Source organism: Mesocricetus auratus, unplaced genomic scaffold (genome assembly GCF_017639785.1).
Source record: "Mesocricetus auratus isolate SY011 unplaced genomic scaffold, BCM_Maur_2.0 Super-Scaffold_100030, whole genome shotgun sequence".
Classification (NCBI taxonomy): Eukaryota; Metazoa; Chordata; class Mammalia; order Rodentia; family Cricetidae; genus Mesocricetus; species Mesocricetus auratus.
Window position 1 is genome coordinate 12876405 of NW_024429211.1, and position 16055 is coordinate 12892459.

At 43.8% G+C, this 16055-nt stretch overlaps 1 protein-coding gene across 3 annotated transcripts in view; it reads right to left on the bottom strand.

Moving 5' to 3' along the window:
* The window catches only part of Nell1 (neural EGFL like 1), an 846684-nt gene that overhangs the window by 317392 nt on the left and 513237 nt on the right, over positions 1–16055 (bottom strand). For all 3 annotated transcript variants that reach the window (XM_040733293.1, XM_040733292.1, XM_040733294.1), the window contains one exon: positions 14004–14126. In XM_040733293.1, the coding sequence (XP_040589227.1) occupies positions 14004–14126 (123 nt within the window). The remainder of the gene's footprint in view (positions 1–14003; positions 14127–16055) is intronic.

The window sequence follows — 16055 nt, forward strand, 5'->3', positions numbered from 1 at the left end:
GTCATGGTGTCTCTTTATAGCAATAGAAACCCCAAGATGAAGCCAAAGCATGCAAACACCTAAAATAAATTAATATTAAAAGAAAAAGTCTTGTGACTAGGCTGTGCACTTAACTCAGACCCTGATGCTGTCTACAATATACTGCCATTCCAACATCATGGATAAAAGATGCATAATTTGTAACATAAATACATATTTACATATATAAAAGTATTGTATATATTTATATATAACCTGAGTTGGTAATTAAAAATATTATGTCTTGTGCATTTTGTTATAGCAACAGAAAAGAGGCTGAGCAAACTTCTAACCAAACAGGCAAGCTCCAGAAGTCATGATCTTCATTGCTGTGTCATCTTCCTGCCTGTGGACTCAGAAGGATGGGTGATTATGTCTATGGCCTTTATGAATTAGTGTTATTTCTTCCACATTCCTTGGGCAAGAAAGCAAACTCAGAAAAGAGAAAAAAGGTGCCTTGATGATATGACATACATTGGAATTGAGATTTAATTCCAAGAGTGTCAGATCCAAAATCTGTTTGGTGTATTGTGCCTAGGGGTTCATCTCTAACAACTCAATTTCCATAAAATAGTATGAAATCCAAACTATCAGAGTCTACATTAATAAAGTTTTATTATCTGGAAATTCAGAACTGATCCCAGTAAGTGATGTCCTAAAGCATGCCAAAAAAAAATTACCCACATATTGCCATGTATCCTAGCCTTGAGAATGCTAAGGCTCTCTGCTGGGTAATGGCTTTCCTGTTTAAAGTGACAGACACTGTCCCCATGAGCTGGTCGTTAGGAACCCATTTCGCTTGCTCCCTTATGACTTGTCTTTAATGTGAAACTGATCATGAAGTATAGCAACAGTGCACGCTAAGGACTCCTTTCCCCTCTCCTTCCACACCCTCTTATTTTAGCATAATTGGGGCTTTGAAGAATGCTGCTCATCCTGCTCAATATCTGACCTTGTGGCGAAATTCCACCCGGAGACAGGAAAGGTTGCACTGCAGGAGAAATGAGATGGTTCAGCCACTGGTACATGGATTCCAGCCACCTGTCTGTTTAATAAATGCTACAGTGCTGTACTTGACTGAAAGCCAGGGCTGAGCTCTCAACACAAAAGGATTCATAGGCAGTTCCAGCCCCTATTTTTGAAGGACACCGTGACCTCTTTAGAAATTCCCTTTACATAACCTAGACGTGCAGACCAGCAAGCATACTGTGTCCTCCTGTCACTGATGGAATCCTACCCTGGTTGTGACAAAGCTACTGTATCAGTGATAGAGTACTTACACCTGGTCGAGTGTGCACTGAGAAGTGTCATGCTTCTTGCTTCTTATCTTGGTTAAGGAAACTTCCAGAAAACTTCAACCTTGCATGTGTGCCTCATGTTACACCTCTCTTGGATGAAGCTGCTCTTGAGACTTCCCTCTTCCCCCTTGTCTGAGTGATATGGTATGGCTCCGTGATGCCATAAAGCAAATTCTCTTCAACTGAGTACACTACATTTTCCAGGTCAGCCATAAATATACACTTCAAAGAAGTAATGTAGTTCAAGATACCACGGTTTGGGCTGGGGAGATAGGTAAGTGGACTTGAGCATAGATGGCTCTTGCAGAATGCCTGAGTTCAGTCCCCAGTATCCATATCAGAGGCTCACAATACCCTGATGCCCAGTTCCAGGGCCATCTGATGCCTCTGGCCTCTGAAGACACCCACCTGCACTCATATACACATGCCCATACCTAAACACATTTACATAAATGTTATTTTAAAACTAATAAAATGAAAATTTTAAAGGTATCAGGGTTTAATTTTTTTACAACTGTAGAACAAAGGAACTGCAGCTTAAACCTCTAAAATTGTCTAAACTGAAACTAGGAGACTGAATCAAACCATCTTCTTACCTCACCACTTTGTATCGGTAAAACTACCCTATCGTTGAGAGTTATAAATAATTTCTTCCTCATGTTCATCCACTAATTAAGCAAAGTATCTATCTTATCGAATATGTTCTTTCAAAAATTTGTTAGCTTATTATTCCAAAATCAAAACACGTAGCTAAAATACATTTTAACAAGTTCTTGTTTCTTTTTGCCATATCCGTGACTAGAAGCTTTAAAACTGTCTCACTGAAAACTGAGGTCACCAGATTTAGGGTCACACAAATCTATAGTCCCAGGACTGAAGAGATCGTGAATTGGAGAGAAGCTTGTCTAGATAGACTCTTTCTCCAATGGTCAAATAATTAACAATAATAACTGATTAAAATAAAATAAACATGTGATCAACACAAATGAATTGGGCTATCTAAGAATGCAATGAAAAATAACCAGCATACCAGTTATTTATTGCAAGTTTGAAAATGGCAGATTCGCCAAGGAATAGATGGTCAGGAAGCATGGGAAAGCAGGTACTGTACTAACCAATAGCAGTCAGGTATGCAAATAAGCAATGCTGGTGAGTAGAGGGCTCTGGTGACTCTTCTATGCCACCTGCAGTTCTACTCGAGAGGTATTTAATGATTCAGAGTACTTCACTTTCAAGTGACCCACAGAGCGTTTTTCACTTTACCTTAAAACCGGGAAGATTAGGAGCTTTGGCAAAGACTGAACTGCATTAATTTGATTGAAGCCTGATACAAGTAGCGATGACGTGGTACTCCCAACAAGAGCCATCGTCCAACCCTGGATATGTCTTCCTTACTCGAGGACCAACAAATGATCATCACAACATGCCAGGGTGAACGGCTTTAGAAATTCACACTGGCACAGATTGTGCATTTATTCACATAAACTTCACTGACAGGAGAGTTCAGCAGAAACTACTCGTGCCTACAAATGGCTGTGCCCTCCCTCTTCTTCACAGAACACAGACACTCTGCTTTAATGCTAGATACGACATGGATAGGCTTCTACCAAATCCAGTGGGAGCCAAAGACAAGTGCCACCTTTGGGTCTGGGCCACAAAATACCCGGGCATGACCTGCTGCCGCCTGTCTGCTGCTGGAGAGATGCAGATTCTGAAAACTACAGATAGGTGAGCTCCCTTGGGAAGACACACAGCAGCCACAGTGGTGAACAATGGCAACCCCAAGAACAGGTACCTGGGAATGCATTAGAGTTCTAACCATCGTTTCCTTAATGGATACAGGCAGATTCACACACATGCTGCACTACCAAACATTGTTTCAGAAAGGAGTTGACAATGCAAAGAAAAGAAACCCAAAACATCACCAAATCTACAAATAGGTGAGGAAATAACAAAAATTCATTGACTGATCTTGCTCAGAAGTCAAAGGACAACTCAAATGCCCTAGAAAGCAGAGCTCTCTTTAAATGAGAAGATTTGATAGAAACATCAGAAGCAGACACTGTTGAGTTGGAAGATGTCTCTGTTTCCAGAATAGAGTAGTAAGTGACAGTTAACAGGGCCTGGAGAATGCTGCCACAAACGTAGCTAACTCTATTCCACAAAGCAAACAGAACATGCTCTGAGTTGACATAAAGCAATTCAAGAAGATGTTTGGGATTGAATGAAGCAGAAGCTTGAAGGCAGGCATATGCACCCTACAAGGTGTAATGATGAGTCTTAATTATCCTTCCCACAACTCTTCTACCAAAGAGGGAGAGCACTGACCAGGGCTCCGGGATTATGTTTGGAATTGCATACTATTTGTAAATATCTTCTAATGTGTCCTGTACTGCATTTGGTTAAATGAGTTGGTGATAAAAGCAGAGTCACCAATATTTGCTGGTGTCATATAAAAACAAGAAATCAAAGACTTCTTCCTGACTGCAGTGTCACCAAGAGTGAACTCAGATTTGAATTCTCTCCCTGTGTCTTCAATCTTTCTACAGCTTGTGGTTTCTAGCTTGTCTGTACTTTGTCTGTTGTATGATTCAGAATCTGTGCCTGCCTGAATACTGTCTCCAACAACGGGCTTTGCTCTCTCTTTTATTGGACGACACAGAAAACACTATATTGGGAAGGGATACTTCATAGAAATCTTTAATCAAGTTTCACAAAGGATTAAGTTACTGACTCCAACTGAACCCACCTGACCCAAATAAGAAACAAACAGAAGCTATCAAATGATATCCATATGCTGCTTCTAGTATTTATGGTGGACATTTGTTTTATGAGATTGCTTTTAACGAATTTGCTCTTATTAACCGCAATACACAAACACAGATGCATTACTTATGGGTCAAGGGGCAGGGAAAAATACATGACTTAAGATTAAAGCTATGCATTATCTTAGATTGTAAAGTCTGAAACAGAGATCAAGGCAAGGAAGGTTGGCGTCACATTGTTCTCTTAAAGGCAGGTTAAACAAAGCTGAGTATACAATAGGAGAGCAGTCTTTGAGGTTCTGAAGAAGTCTCTGCCTCCCAGAATGTAAGAGACACTTTTATAATAATTCTATCACCACGCTTTGCTGCCTGTATAGAGATCTGAATCAAAAGAAGCAGCTAAAATAATAAGCAAGAAGTATAAGATGCAGGCAGCCCCAGCAACAGCATTCAGCCCATATTCCTGACCTTGAACTCAGAGGTCCAACATGATGCAGTATTAGATAGGGCAGCATGTGTGAATCTGCCTGTATGAAGTAATAAAATGATGGGTAGAGCTCTAACAGATGCCCAGTTACCTGTTCTTGTGGTTGCCATTGTTCACCACTGTGGCTGCCCAGTGTCTTTCCAAGGGAGCTCATCTATCTGTTGTTTCCAGCATCTGCCTATCTCCAGCAACAGATAGGCGGCAGCAGCTCATACCCAGGTGGTTTATGGGCCAGACCTGAAGGTAATTCCTGTCTGGCTGGCTCACACTGAGTTTGATAGAACCCTACCCATACCCATGCTACCCATACCCATGCTACCCATACCCATGCTACCCATACCCATGCCATATCTAGCATTAGAACAGAGTGTGTGTCTATGAAGCAAGGGAGGACATAGCCATTTGTGTAGTCACTAAAAGCTAATAGGTCAGCCAAGGTAAGGTGTGCTGGTGCATGCCTTTAATTCAGCACTCAAGAGGCAGAGGCAGATGAAGATGGATTTCTGTGAATGCAAGTCCAGTCTAATATCTACATAGCAAGTTCCAGGACAGCCAGGGCTCTATAGAAATATCCTGTCTCAAATACACACACACACACACACACACACACACACACACGTAGATGTGTAGATTAAGATACACGGGACTAGGTTAAATATAGATTAATTTTATTCCAGGGAGAAATAACTTACATAAGAAACTGATTTTCTGCAAATTCCAGCTCCAAGGATTCACACCCAGCTGCTCTCCTTGACCTGACTGGAACAAAGAAAGCGAGCCTGTCCTGGACCCCAGACCAAATACACACTCAGGTACACACCTGTGACCACGCCCAAATGGGCACAGTCAGCACCACAGGTGAGACTGGGAGGATCTCTCACCACACACACACACACACACACACACACACACACACACACACACATGCACGAATACACACACACACACACATGCACGAATACACACACACACACACACACACACATGCACGAATACACACACACAGGCATGCACTCACACCAAAAAGTATGTATGTGTGTGTGGGGGGTGTAACAGAACTTTTTAAGATAATCTTGCCTTACACACGGTCAAAACAAAGCAGTATTTTCACTCTCTATACACAACTGTCCTTCAATGGCATTCAAGAGTGGCTGCTTCTCTACGATTTCTTCCTATTATTTTTAATTACAAGTACAGAGTTGTGGAATGAGTGTGTGCATGCTAGTGTGCGTATCGTGGAGCTTAGGAGAAGCCAGAGGATGTTCTGAAGCTCAAGTTACAGAAGATTATGAAGATTATGAGCCCCTCATACTTGTGGTGAGGAACTGAACTCAGTCCTCCTCAAAAGCAGCTGTAGGCACTCTTAACAACTTAGTGACCCTCCCCGCCGGCTCCAGTGCCTGAGTAATTTGAATATTTTGCCAACAATTGCTTGCTGACCACATTCACAATGCAGCACTTGAGCCTAGAGACTGGCTACGACATTTCCTACGATGCCGCCTCAGGAAAGTCTTGGTCCTTCAGAAATTGTTACTTAGGAAAGAAAGGTAGCCTTGTCCTGATGGCTCAGTAGAGAGTCAATGCTTAGTTGCCTGTTTAAAATCAAGTGGACTGATGGGTATTTATATTGCTCTGCTAATCTTGTGGATCTTTTGTGCTGGGACAACTGGAGTACAAACACCTGTGAAATTCACTCAAGTGCAACCACAGCTCTGGAAAGAATCAGTGCCTGTCAGCGTCTTATTTCCATACACCCTGAGACTCAGCTTAGCAAGCTTCCTTGAAGCCTTGGGGGACTCAGCCACTGTGTAGTAGAGTGCAAGCATTAAATGGTAAGTACTGACATCACTAAGTAGTACAGGCCTCATCCTCTCTGAGGAGTAGATGGGGGGGGCATGAGGAGGAGGTCAGGGAAGAGGGAGGATAAAAGAGAGAGGGAACTGGGCTTGGTATGTAAAGTAAGATTTATTTAATTTAAAAAATTAATAAAGCTGGGCGTTGGTGGCGCACGCCTTTAATCCCAGCACTCGGGAGGCAGAGACAGGTGGATCTCTGTGAGTTCAAGGCCAGCCTGGTCTACAAAGCGAGTTCCAGGACAGCTTCCAAGACAATACAGAGAAACCCTGTCTCGAAAACCAAAAAAAATTAATAAAAAAGAAATCATTGACACAAAATTACTATCTTATAGTGCTGAAAAAAAAGAAATACTGAATTATTTACCTTAACAACACAACCAATGAAGCAGGCTTTTGTCACCGCAGTGTACTTCTGTCCCCCTCTCTATCAATGCCCTCTTTCTTGTTCTCAAAAGGCAACATAGCTTCCAGGAGCCCACAGCCCTTTATCAAACATACAGGTATCAATGCCTCTCAGTAACCAAGTGCAAGAAAATTGGTTCTATCTTCTAGTTCCAGATACATTTTCAAAGGATGTATTACTGAAATATCACACATCATAACCGTTTCTGGGCTTAGAGGCTTTCCCTTCTCTCTGAGTTAAATCAGTATTATAAAATACTTCCCCATTTAGGACCATAACAAGTTACTTGCTGATAAATTTTGTGACAAGTCTTCGTTTGACAGGAAGTTTGCAAAACCAGTTTTAACTGGTTCCAATACTACTTACTACAATCACCACCAATCCACTTCCACAAGTAACAGTAGTGCAGGCTGGGGCAGGGGGAACAGAAGGCCTCTTATACCTTCCCAGCTTTCAAGAAGGAGCAGTCAGAGAATGGCTGCTTCAGCTTTTATGGTCTCTGCAAGAAAGAGCACGCGCTGCCACGTGAGGGACATCTACTTGGAGAGCCCGATGAAGTCACGGGCCTACCACACAGAGCTGTGTGTGAGGAAGGTCTCGCCCAACAGCTCCATTACCCACCTTCAGAGCATTTAGTCTTATGCTGGCCCCTCCAGCAAAGGCCGTATTTTCCTGGGAATTCTATAATCTCAAGAAAGAAGGGTAATGGTTACATTTGGGTTTTCTATTTCACTCTAGACCCACGGGCTAATTCTGTCCTTCCCTGGCCTGCCTCTCGCTGCGGTGGCTGCTTGTTTCTTGAAGTGCCTCCTCTTCTCAGTGATTTCCGCATCAACCCTACCTCTCCACTATTCAATCTGGGAGGAAAAATGGAAGTTACTGTATATGATCCTTGCAATCATGTCTGTAGTTTTCAAAATTCTAGCTGTAATTTTTTTCTAGTGCATGCACCAGTGGAGAGATGAGTGTGGCTTAAGCTAAGGCCGAGGTATTCAGTGGGAAGAAACTACTGTGTCGCGGGTAAAGGACAGATGACGCATTTGCTGATGGAGTGGTTTCCAACATGAAGACAAGAAGCCAAAGATAACATTTAGATCTCCCTTCTAAGCAATCTAGTGGGAGATGACCCTATCAGCCAGTTGGAGACAGACTTACAGGAAGACGTGAGGAAACTGTTTGGGTTGGATGATTTTTTTTAAAAATACAATCCCCTCCCCTACCTCCATTTTTATTTCTGTGGTATGGTTATTCACAGACAGCTGCTATTTGTAAATGTACCATGGAAAGTTTCAACAATGATCCCTAAACATCAAAATGTGTGGCATGTGTTACTTAGGAGGATAAGACTACGTACTGGCAGAGGAGGCTCGAAGTGTCCAGAAGGGGCTGGGTTTCACAGGGAAAGGGGTCATGTTAGAGTTCAGGCTGCCTTTGATAAGAAACAGTTTTTAGGAAGAAAAATGGAGAAAGTTTAATGGATGGATAGAGACTGTTGGATAGACAGACAGATATATCTAATGCTCTGAAAACCACTTCTCAGGTATACGCATGCTTAAGCATGTTTTGGGTCTACATGTTCCCGACAAGTAATTTCCTACCTCTGTATGTTCAAATTCATGTCCCGTGTTATGCATGTTCTCTGACTTGTTGAGCTTAATTGAACCGGAGTTCTCTTCATCAGCATTTACATCAGCTTTCTCTTTTTACAAATGAGTTATAGCCAAATTTCTTAATGGCCCTACATTTTTTGAGAGTCACGTTCCTCACAGCAACCTGATTGACTCGAGAGCATCCATAGGCAACTCGGGAGATGCTTAAGCTGTCATGGAAGGGGGTCCTTCTGTACTAACCTCCATGCATAGGAGGTTTTAGGTGGCTCTGGTGGTTATAACACAAACATGGGCCTAGAGAAGTGGCTCCACAGTTGAAAGCACTTGCTACTCATGCCAAGGACGTGGGTTTGGTTACCGGTACCCACATCAGTGGCACCCACATGTAACCCAAACTGTAGAAAAGCCTATGCCCCCTCTGGCTTCTGCAGATGCCTGCACAATGGGTGTTCACACAGATAATAAGTAGGCACAGACACACATACACACACACATACACACACACACACACATACACACACACATGTGCGCGCGCACAAAAGTCAAAAAATTTTAAAAAGAATACTTGCTGTTTGCTTCAAGGGGTCATCTCATTCACTGAGTCTGAGCCTTGGCTATCCCTAATCTAATTGTTTTCTGTCCAGTCAGATGTGGGATTAAGTTCTCAAAATCCTTCCTGAGTTGCTAAGAAATAGCTCTGTAAGCAGAGGAGGACATAGCATCCTTATCTGTGTATGCTATGGATGTGATTTGACAAATGGGCTGGTCTCTAGCTGTGTCGAGCCCTCCTACCTTACCAGTCAGTCTCACCCTTCTCTCCGGCCTTCTGTCTGCAAACCTAACTGCAGAATTCCCGAACGAAGCCTTCCCCAGTTCTTCCTCACTGCACTAACCACCTTTCAGAACTCTGTCTAGAACGCTGTATGCACCTTTGCCCAAAGGCTTCACATTTCCCTTGCTATTTGCTTCAAAATCCTCAGATTTCATCTTCTCTGATTCACAGCCTGGCAGTTCATCAATTTTATTATTTTCGGTGATAACTTGGTGTAACAACTTGCTATTCCAACCCCCACCTCTCACACTGCCAGTGAGCTGCTGAACCCCTCCGCACCTGCAAGATGTCTGCTGTCTGCTGTCTTCCGTACGATATCCTCTAATTCAAGCTCTCAGTGGCGTTGTGAGTGTGAGCTGTCGCATTACTCTTTTGATGACAGACCTTCCCTGGCCTTCTGTGTCTGCCTTTCCTGGCACACAGTGTGCCCAGCTTCCTATCAAATGGGTGTGTCTAGGAAGTAGCTCCTCTATGCAAGCAAGTACTCCCGGGAAAGTACTCATGACACATCCCCTCCAGGAACTGTGGGGTTTTTAGAAGCTTCAGGAGACTCGCTTATGTGCCTACAATTTATACAGTGAACCTAACTAATGCTTTCCTTTGAAGCCAGACACCCATTAGCAGCCCAGGCTTCACACTGGGATTGGTTTGCATATCTATTTCAGGAATCAATGGCTTCTCAGACTGGAAGAAGCTTCCATGACCCCTCACTCTTGTGATCCCAGACAGGCTTGCTTTCTTATAAAAATCATTTAGATATCAAAGTGCATATTCCATTACAAAGACTATTTGCCTAATGTTCCCTCCTGGGGAAATCGCCAAGGATTACAGTCCACTTCCCTTTCACGAAGCATTGTTGCAGCCGTGTGCAGGAAGGAGATGACCAAACGAACTGGTGTTAATACACGGTGGCTCAGGCTGAGGGAGTGTCCCGAAAGTTTCTTGGGACATAGAAAAGGATAATCCCTCACTGACCTTAGATCAGTATTTATCCCAGGTATGCAAATAGACTTTGGACTCCATCCAACAATGTGAGATGCACTCTCACCCTGGACTCTTGGGAGAGGGTCTAGGCCCTGCCCTGGATGAAATGACAGACTATGGACACCCCCATGGACGGCCTCACCCTCCCTGGGGAAATGAGGGGATATTGGAGGGGTTGGATGGAGGGCACGGGAGGAGGAGAGGGAAACGGAGAGGGGCCTGGAATTGACATGTGAAGCAACCTTGTTTCTAATTTAAATTTAAATTTAAAAATAAAATAAAATAAATCTCCCTGAATAAACTAAGCTAAATAAAGATTGGCTATGACTACAAAAACCAAACAAACAAATAAAAAGAAAAGGATAACCCCCCCATCCTAAGACATCACAATGGGCACCCATGACTTGAAAAGTAACCAGGAATGACTGCACCTTCAGGTACAGGATCCTAAAAGGGTCCCCTAAGATACCTGAAAATAAACCTCAGGAAGGGGAAGATTAACTAATTAACTTCTATAGACAAAAGATGGGCATTAAAAGATACCACAAAGGTGTCACAACCTATCAGCTCCTGACACGCCGGGCAAGTTTGAGCAAGTGGCTCCCACTACCTCTTACGTAGTCTTCAGGGTGACTGTCGGGGACACAGAGGGGGTAGCAGTTGCCTGCACTTAGCTCCTTAGTTCTGAGTTCCAGGTAAATGATGGCACATTTCGTATGTGCCGGACATATCTAATATATATCGGAACACCAGTGAGAGCACAGACACAAACATCTTGCCATTTCTTAGGGAAATCATCGGGACAGTGGCATTCAGGAGAAGCTGCTCACATACCATTTGACATTCTCCTGAGTAATTCCACCTGGCCTCTTGACTCACCCTCCCAATGTGCCCTGCCTGCGGGTGAGTTGGAGAGAGGATGTGAACCTATTGGACCTATGCCTCCTGGTTCCTGCTTCCCCTCTGCGCTAGGGACCAGTGTGTCCATGGGATCATCATCTGGGTTGTCCTCCTGCCCTGAGGATGGAGAGGAAACCTCGCAGTGGCATCTCAGCTTCCACATGCTTGCTTTCTCTGCCTTCCTTTCCATTGGTACTAAGTGTGGGAACTTACCATTTCTAGGCTCTTCTCAAACCACAACAGATCTCAATATTGATCAGTGAATTAACAGTTTTCACACCAGATCTACTGTGAGTCAGCTTGAAGGGAATGCTCACATCACGTTACACAGGATCAAACCCAGCTACCGAGACAAACAAACAGAACCCTGAACCAACCCACAGGGAAGCCACAGGACATGTTTGTAGCACCCTACCCCTCAGAGCAGTTATCCCTAATCCAGGCACCTTTCTGCCCTTGTATCCTGTGACACTCCTGGGAAATCTTTTTTTTTTCCTTTCAATTAATTCTTGTTCACAACATGGAGGACCAATTTCACAAGCACACATCACCTAGATGGACTCCACACTCAGGGTTTGGCATTCTGTAATCACTGCTGCAAAGTTCTTAATAACCTCACACACATGGATCTGTTCTAGGTGGGATCCAATAAGACCCTGGATGAGTGTTATCCTGGACACACTGAGTCTTAGCACAGTGGTGAAGAAAGAGCCAGATCACATACACCCAACACGTTTGTGTATCCTCTCCTTACTTACCAGCTCTTGGGTAAGACAGAGGCTGGGTTGGAAGTCCTGGAAATCTAGAGCTTTAGATCAAATACAATCCCTCTGGATGCTTCTCTCCCTCTGTATCCCACAAAAGTAGCTTAGAGGCCTCCACTGGCAGACACTGAAAGGGTTGGGGTGGAGCTCATATGTTGTACTATTTCCAGAATATGAATGACAGCGCCCACCCGGGTGCTGGATATCAAGGACCAGGTTGGTACATGGAACAGATATCCAGAGAACTGCCTCAGAGATCACCATATCCTGAAGTTCCCTGTCTGCTGTGGATTTAGGATATGTAATCTGGAGAAGGGGAGATGCTTGATTCAAGTTCTCTGCCTTAAGCAAGGTCAGGATATGGGGGCCATATGAGGAAACCATACTGCAGAGAAGCCCCACAGCTAACCTGTGAGTCAGCAGTCACACAGAGACTATCTCCATTCCCAAGGAAACAGCAGCGAACAGTCAGTGCCTGCTTTTGTAAAGGAAGCCCACACTTTCATTTATCCCTGGGCCCTGCAAACCACAGCTAAGGCTTGTGTTTGCTACCTGTTACTGGTAATCAAAGTAATATTAAAGCATACACCAGCCTAGGACAAGGCTAGATCTTTTCATAATTCTTATGAGCCTCTTTTGTATGAACCATGTTGCTTGTAAGTTGTACTACTTGGACTGAAGCATTGGTTCCAATCTTTTTCCATTTCTAAATGATGAGTCCTCTGGGGCCCTGTCACACTTCTTCTCTTTGGTGTCCAGACATAGAATTCCCACTTGCTATGCATTTACAAAATAAATGTCAATTTTATCAGCCACTGAGACAAGAATGCTTTCCAGGATCACCAGATTTTATCCAGCTAATGACAGATAAGAAAGGAGGCTTAGTCTATCAGCTACATATTGACAACTGCTTAGTTAAAACCTGATTTCCATTTCGGCGCTAATGCTGGGCTGGCAAGGCAGATAAACACTCTCCCACTCAGAACCTTAACCCTAGGGTCAGGTTATGCTAATCTCATTTGGAACTCTCTGCAAGCATTCTGTCCATTTAACCCTAAATGCCACGATATTTAGCAACACAAACTGCTTGCTTTAAAGTGCTTTGGTCTGCTTATCAGATGTGTGAGAAAAAAATTATTTTTATAGTTACCCATGGTGATTATAACGGTCTGTCCTTTCTGCTTTCTTTTTAGTTTCTAGTTGGGAAAGAAAGGGGATGTAGGAAGGGATGGAGAGAAGGAGGGAAGTTGTTTCTTTCCTCTTTGATAAACTGGACTGGTTATCTCACAGTTAATGAACAGCTATGGTATGCCAGGCACATTCTTTTTCTAGATGTTAGGCTGTAGGGATAGGGCCATGTGCTTGCTACCCCAGCCTTCCACCTTCCTGGCAGGGCAAATAACACAGAGGCAAGCACAAATATGTAACGTATTGTGTCCATTCAGGCTGTTTATGAAAAGCAGAGGAGCAAGGTTGGGGCTTGCGAACACTAAGGGCCTACTGTTGATAGAAGCCTCATGATGCTTCTACAATGTGTGGACATCAGAGTAGAGACGTAAAGGAAGTGACCATGAAAGCTTAGAGGATGTCCGTGCCCAAGGGCTGGCAGGAATTAATGTGCTTGTGGGGAGAAAGTGTGTGGATAGTGTGTGACCAGCTGGGAGGAGCCAGAAGCAAGACTCCACGTTTTTATACGATTGAAGGAAGGATACAAAGACGACCATAAATGCACACAAAGCCAGCATTTTTTAAGTGTAAAGTTTCTCAGCCAAGCAGGCAGCAGCCTCAGTGTGAGTAGGTTTGATACCCACTTGCTCTGTGAGCACAGCTCACATGGATCCAAATTTATACCAGAACTGGATCTTTCCTCAAAAGTTCCAATTTGCTCTACAAGACAAATCTGAAGGGTTCCATTCAGATGTGGTACTGTAGCAGGACCCACACCCACAACCCAAATCCGCTAAGGCTTTCCTTCCACGCCCAGTAATCCTAGCCAGCTGTGTCCAGCTGCCACAGTGACATCGGGATTCTCCACAAGCGCAGGTGGGGCAGCGGGCTGAGGTGCCCCACATGGCAGCCAGCCTACCTCTGCAGACGGTGCCGTTTCCCACGTAGCCCGGCTGGCAGGTGCAGCTGTGTCCCTGGACTGTGTTGGTGCAGATGGCATTTTTGTCACACTTGTTCTGTCCACTGCCACAATCATCATGCTCTACAGGGTGGGAGAGAAGGAGAGGACACGCGTCTTTACCAGGGTAGGAACAGCTGGACTGACTGCAGAAGTATGCTGGAACTCACCAACAAGGACGGCAGTGGCTAGCCAGGCATGGTGAATCACGCCCTCGATGCCAGCACTTAGGAGGGGTGGCTAAGGCAAGCCTGGGATACAGAGGAACTTCCTCTTTGGATCTCCTGTCTTTGTCTTAGAGAAGCCATGGACCCTACCTACACTGTGGTGATATCTAAGTCTTAGAGGATGACCTTCCGTCACGGTGCTGATGAAATCTGTACTGGTGAATCCCCTTTGGGACCAACTCTCATGTATCCTAAACATGATTCTAAACAGACCAGACACGCTCTGCCGGTCTCCAATAGCACACCTTCACCCAGATCATGGAAACTGAAGATCTCTTCAGAGATGATTAAGTGCATCCAGGGACAGTGCAGCACAGACACTCCCGAAAAACCAGTGACTTGGTGCAGAGTGTAGCAGCTGTGTGACAACATAAATTTGTTGACAACTCTAATGGTCTCTTACCTGAAATGGGATGATAATAATAACCAATTTTCAGAGTTACAAAAATTTCAAGTGCATCAAGGACAGAAAATGCCAGGCATAGAAAAGTCATTGTGCATAGAAGTCATTGTCTCCCCAACACCTCCCCTCCCTCCCTCCCTCCCTCCCTCCCTCCTTCCCTCCCTCCCTCCCTCCCTCCCTCCCTCCCTCCCTCCCTCCCTCCTTCCTTCCCCTCACCTTTCATTTTTCCTTCCTTTTACTTTTTTTTGAGAACAGTCTTGTCTGCACAAAGACAGTAAATTCCAAAGAGGAAGGCCAAGATAACATAGCCTGCCAAAGAGCATTTACCAACATGCACTTCCAAAGGCTAACATGGAGCCTACTGAGTCGGAGAGGGGATGACATTCAAGGAGCTCCTGGGGCCTTTCACTAGGCTAATTCTCCAAATAACTCATTGTCATAGGCCTTCGAATAAAACTATAGACTGAGAATGGATGCATTTATGGCTACTGAAGCACCTGGGGTATGAAATCCCAGGAGAAGGCTGAGCTACACTATAGTATACACTGAAAATGCCCCAGTTTGAGGCTGGCTCTCTTAAGTAGTTTCTCTCCCCTACATATACCGGTTATGTAAATAGTGTAGTTACATAAATGACTACTCTGTAAATAAACAGTATGGAAAAAGTATGTCCTTTATTTCTCTCAATACCTGCTCTTTTCAATAACTTCTTAAACATCACAAGAAGAAAAGTCAGTGAAGCCACTGAAAGTAAAAAAGGCTGTAATAAAGAGTGGAAACTCCAGTTAGAAAGCCCAAAGAATAGCACTAATTGGAACGGAAGTAAAAATTCAATACAGTTTGTTAAGTGAAGTTTTAAGTTGATGTGGTGATAATTGAAATGCCTTTCTTTGTTAGTTTTTATTTTAAAGTTTTAACAAGGCCTTCACCATGAGAAAGGTTAAATCTTACAAAGACTATATAGTACATATAGAAATGTATCTGGTCCACTGTATCCTTCAGATTTTTCCAAATGGATTGTGTCTTGGGGCCTAAAGACCAATCAGAAATGTCAGACAGAAATGTGTGTAGGTTAGCAAGTAGTAAGAAAAGAGGGCAAGATACATAGGGACAGGCTGCTAGCCTGTGCAAAAGCCATCCCTACATGCTTTGGAAGAGAATAAGCCCTCAGTTGTCCAATGCCATTTTACACCACCAAGCATCTAGGATGTGTAGGCACAATACCACTTGTCACTAGGAACACTAAGGTAAAGACACAGACTTCAGGATTTACAATATCCTATGTAAATTCGTTCCATAAGGAATTTTTAGCATCTAACTTGTAATATTAAGATGAGTAGACACAGTCTCTGCTCATAGGAATGCTTTGTGGAGATCAGACAC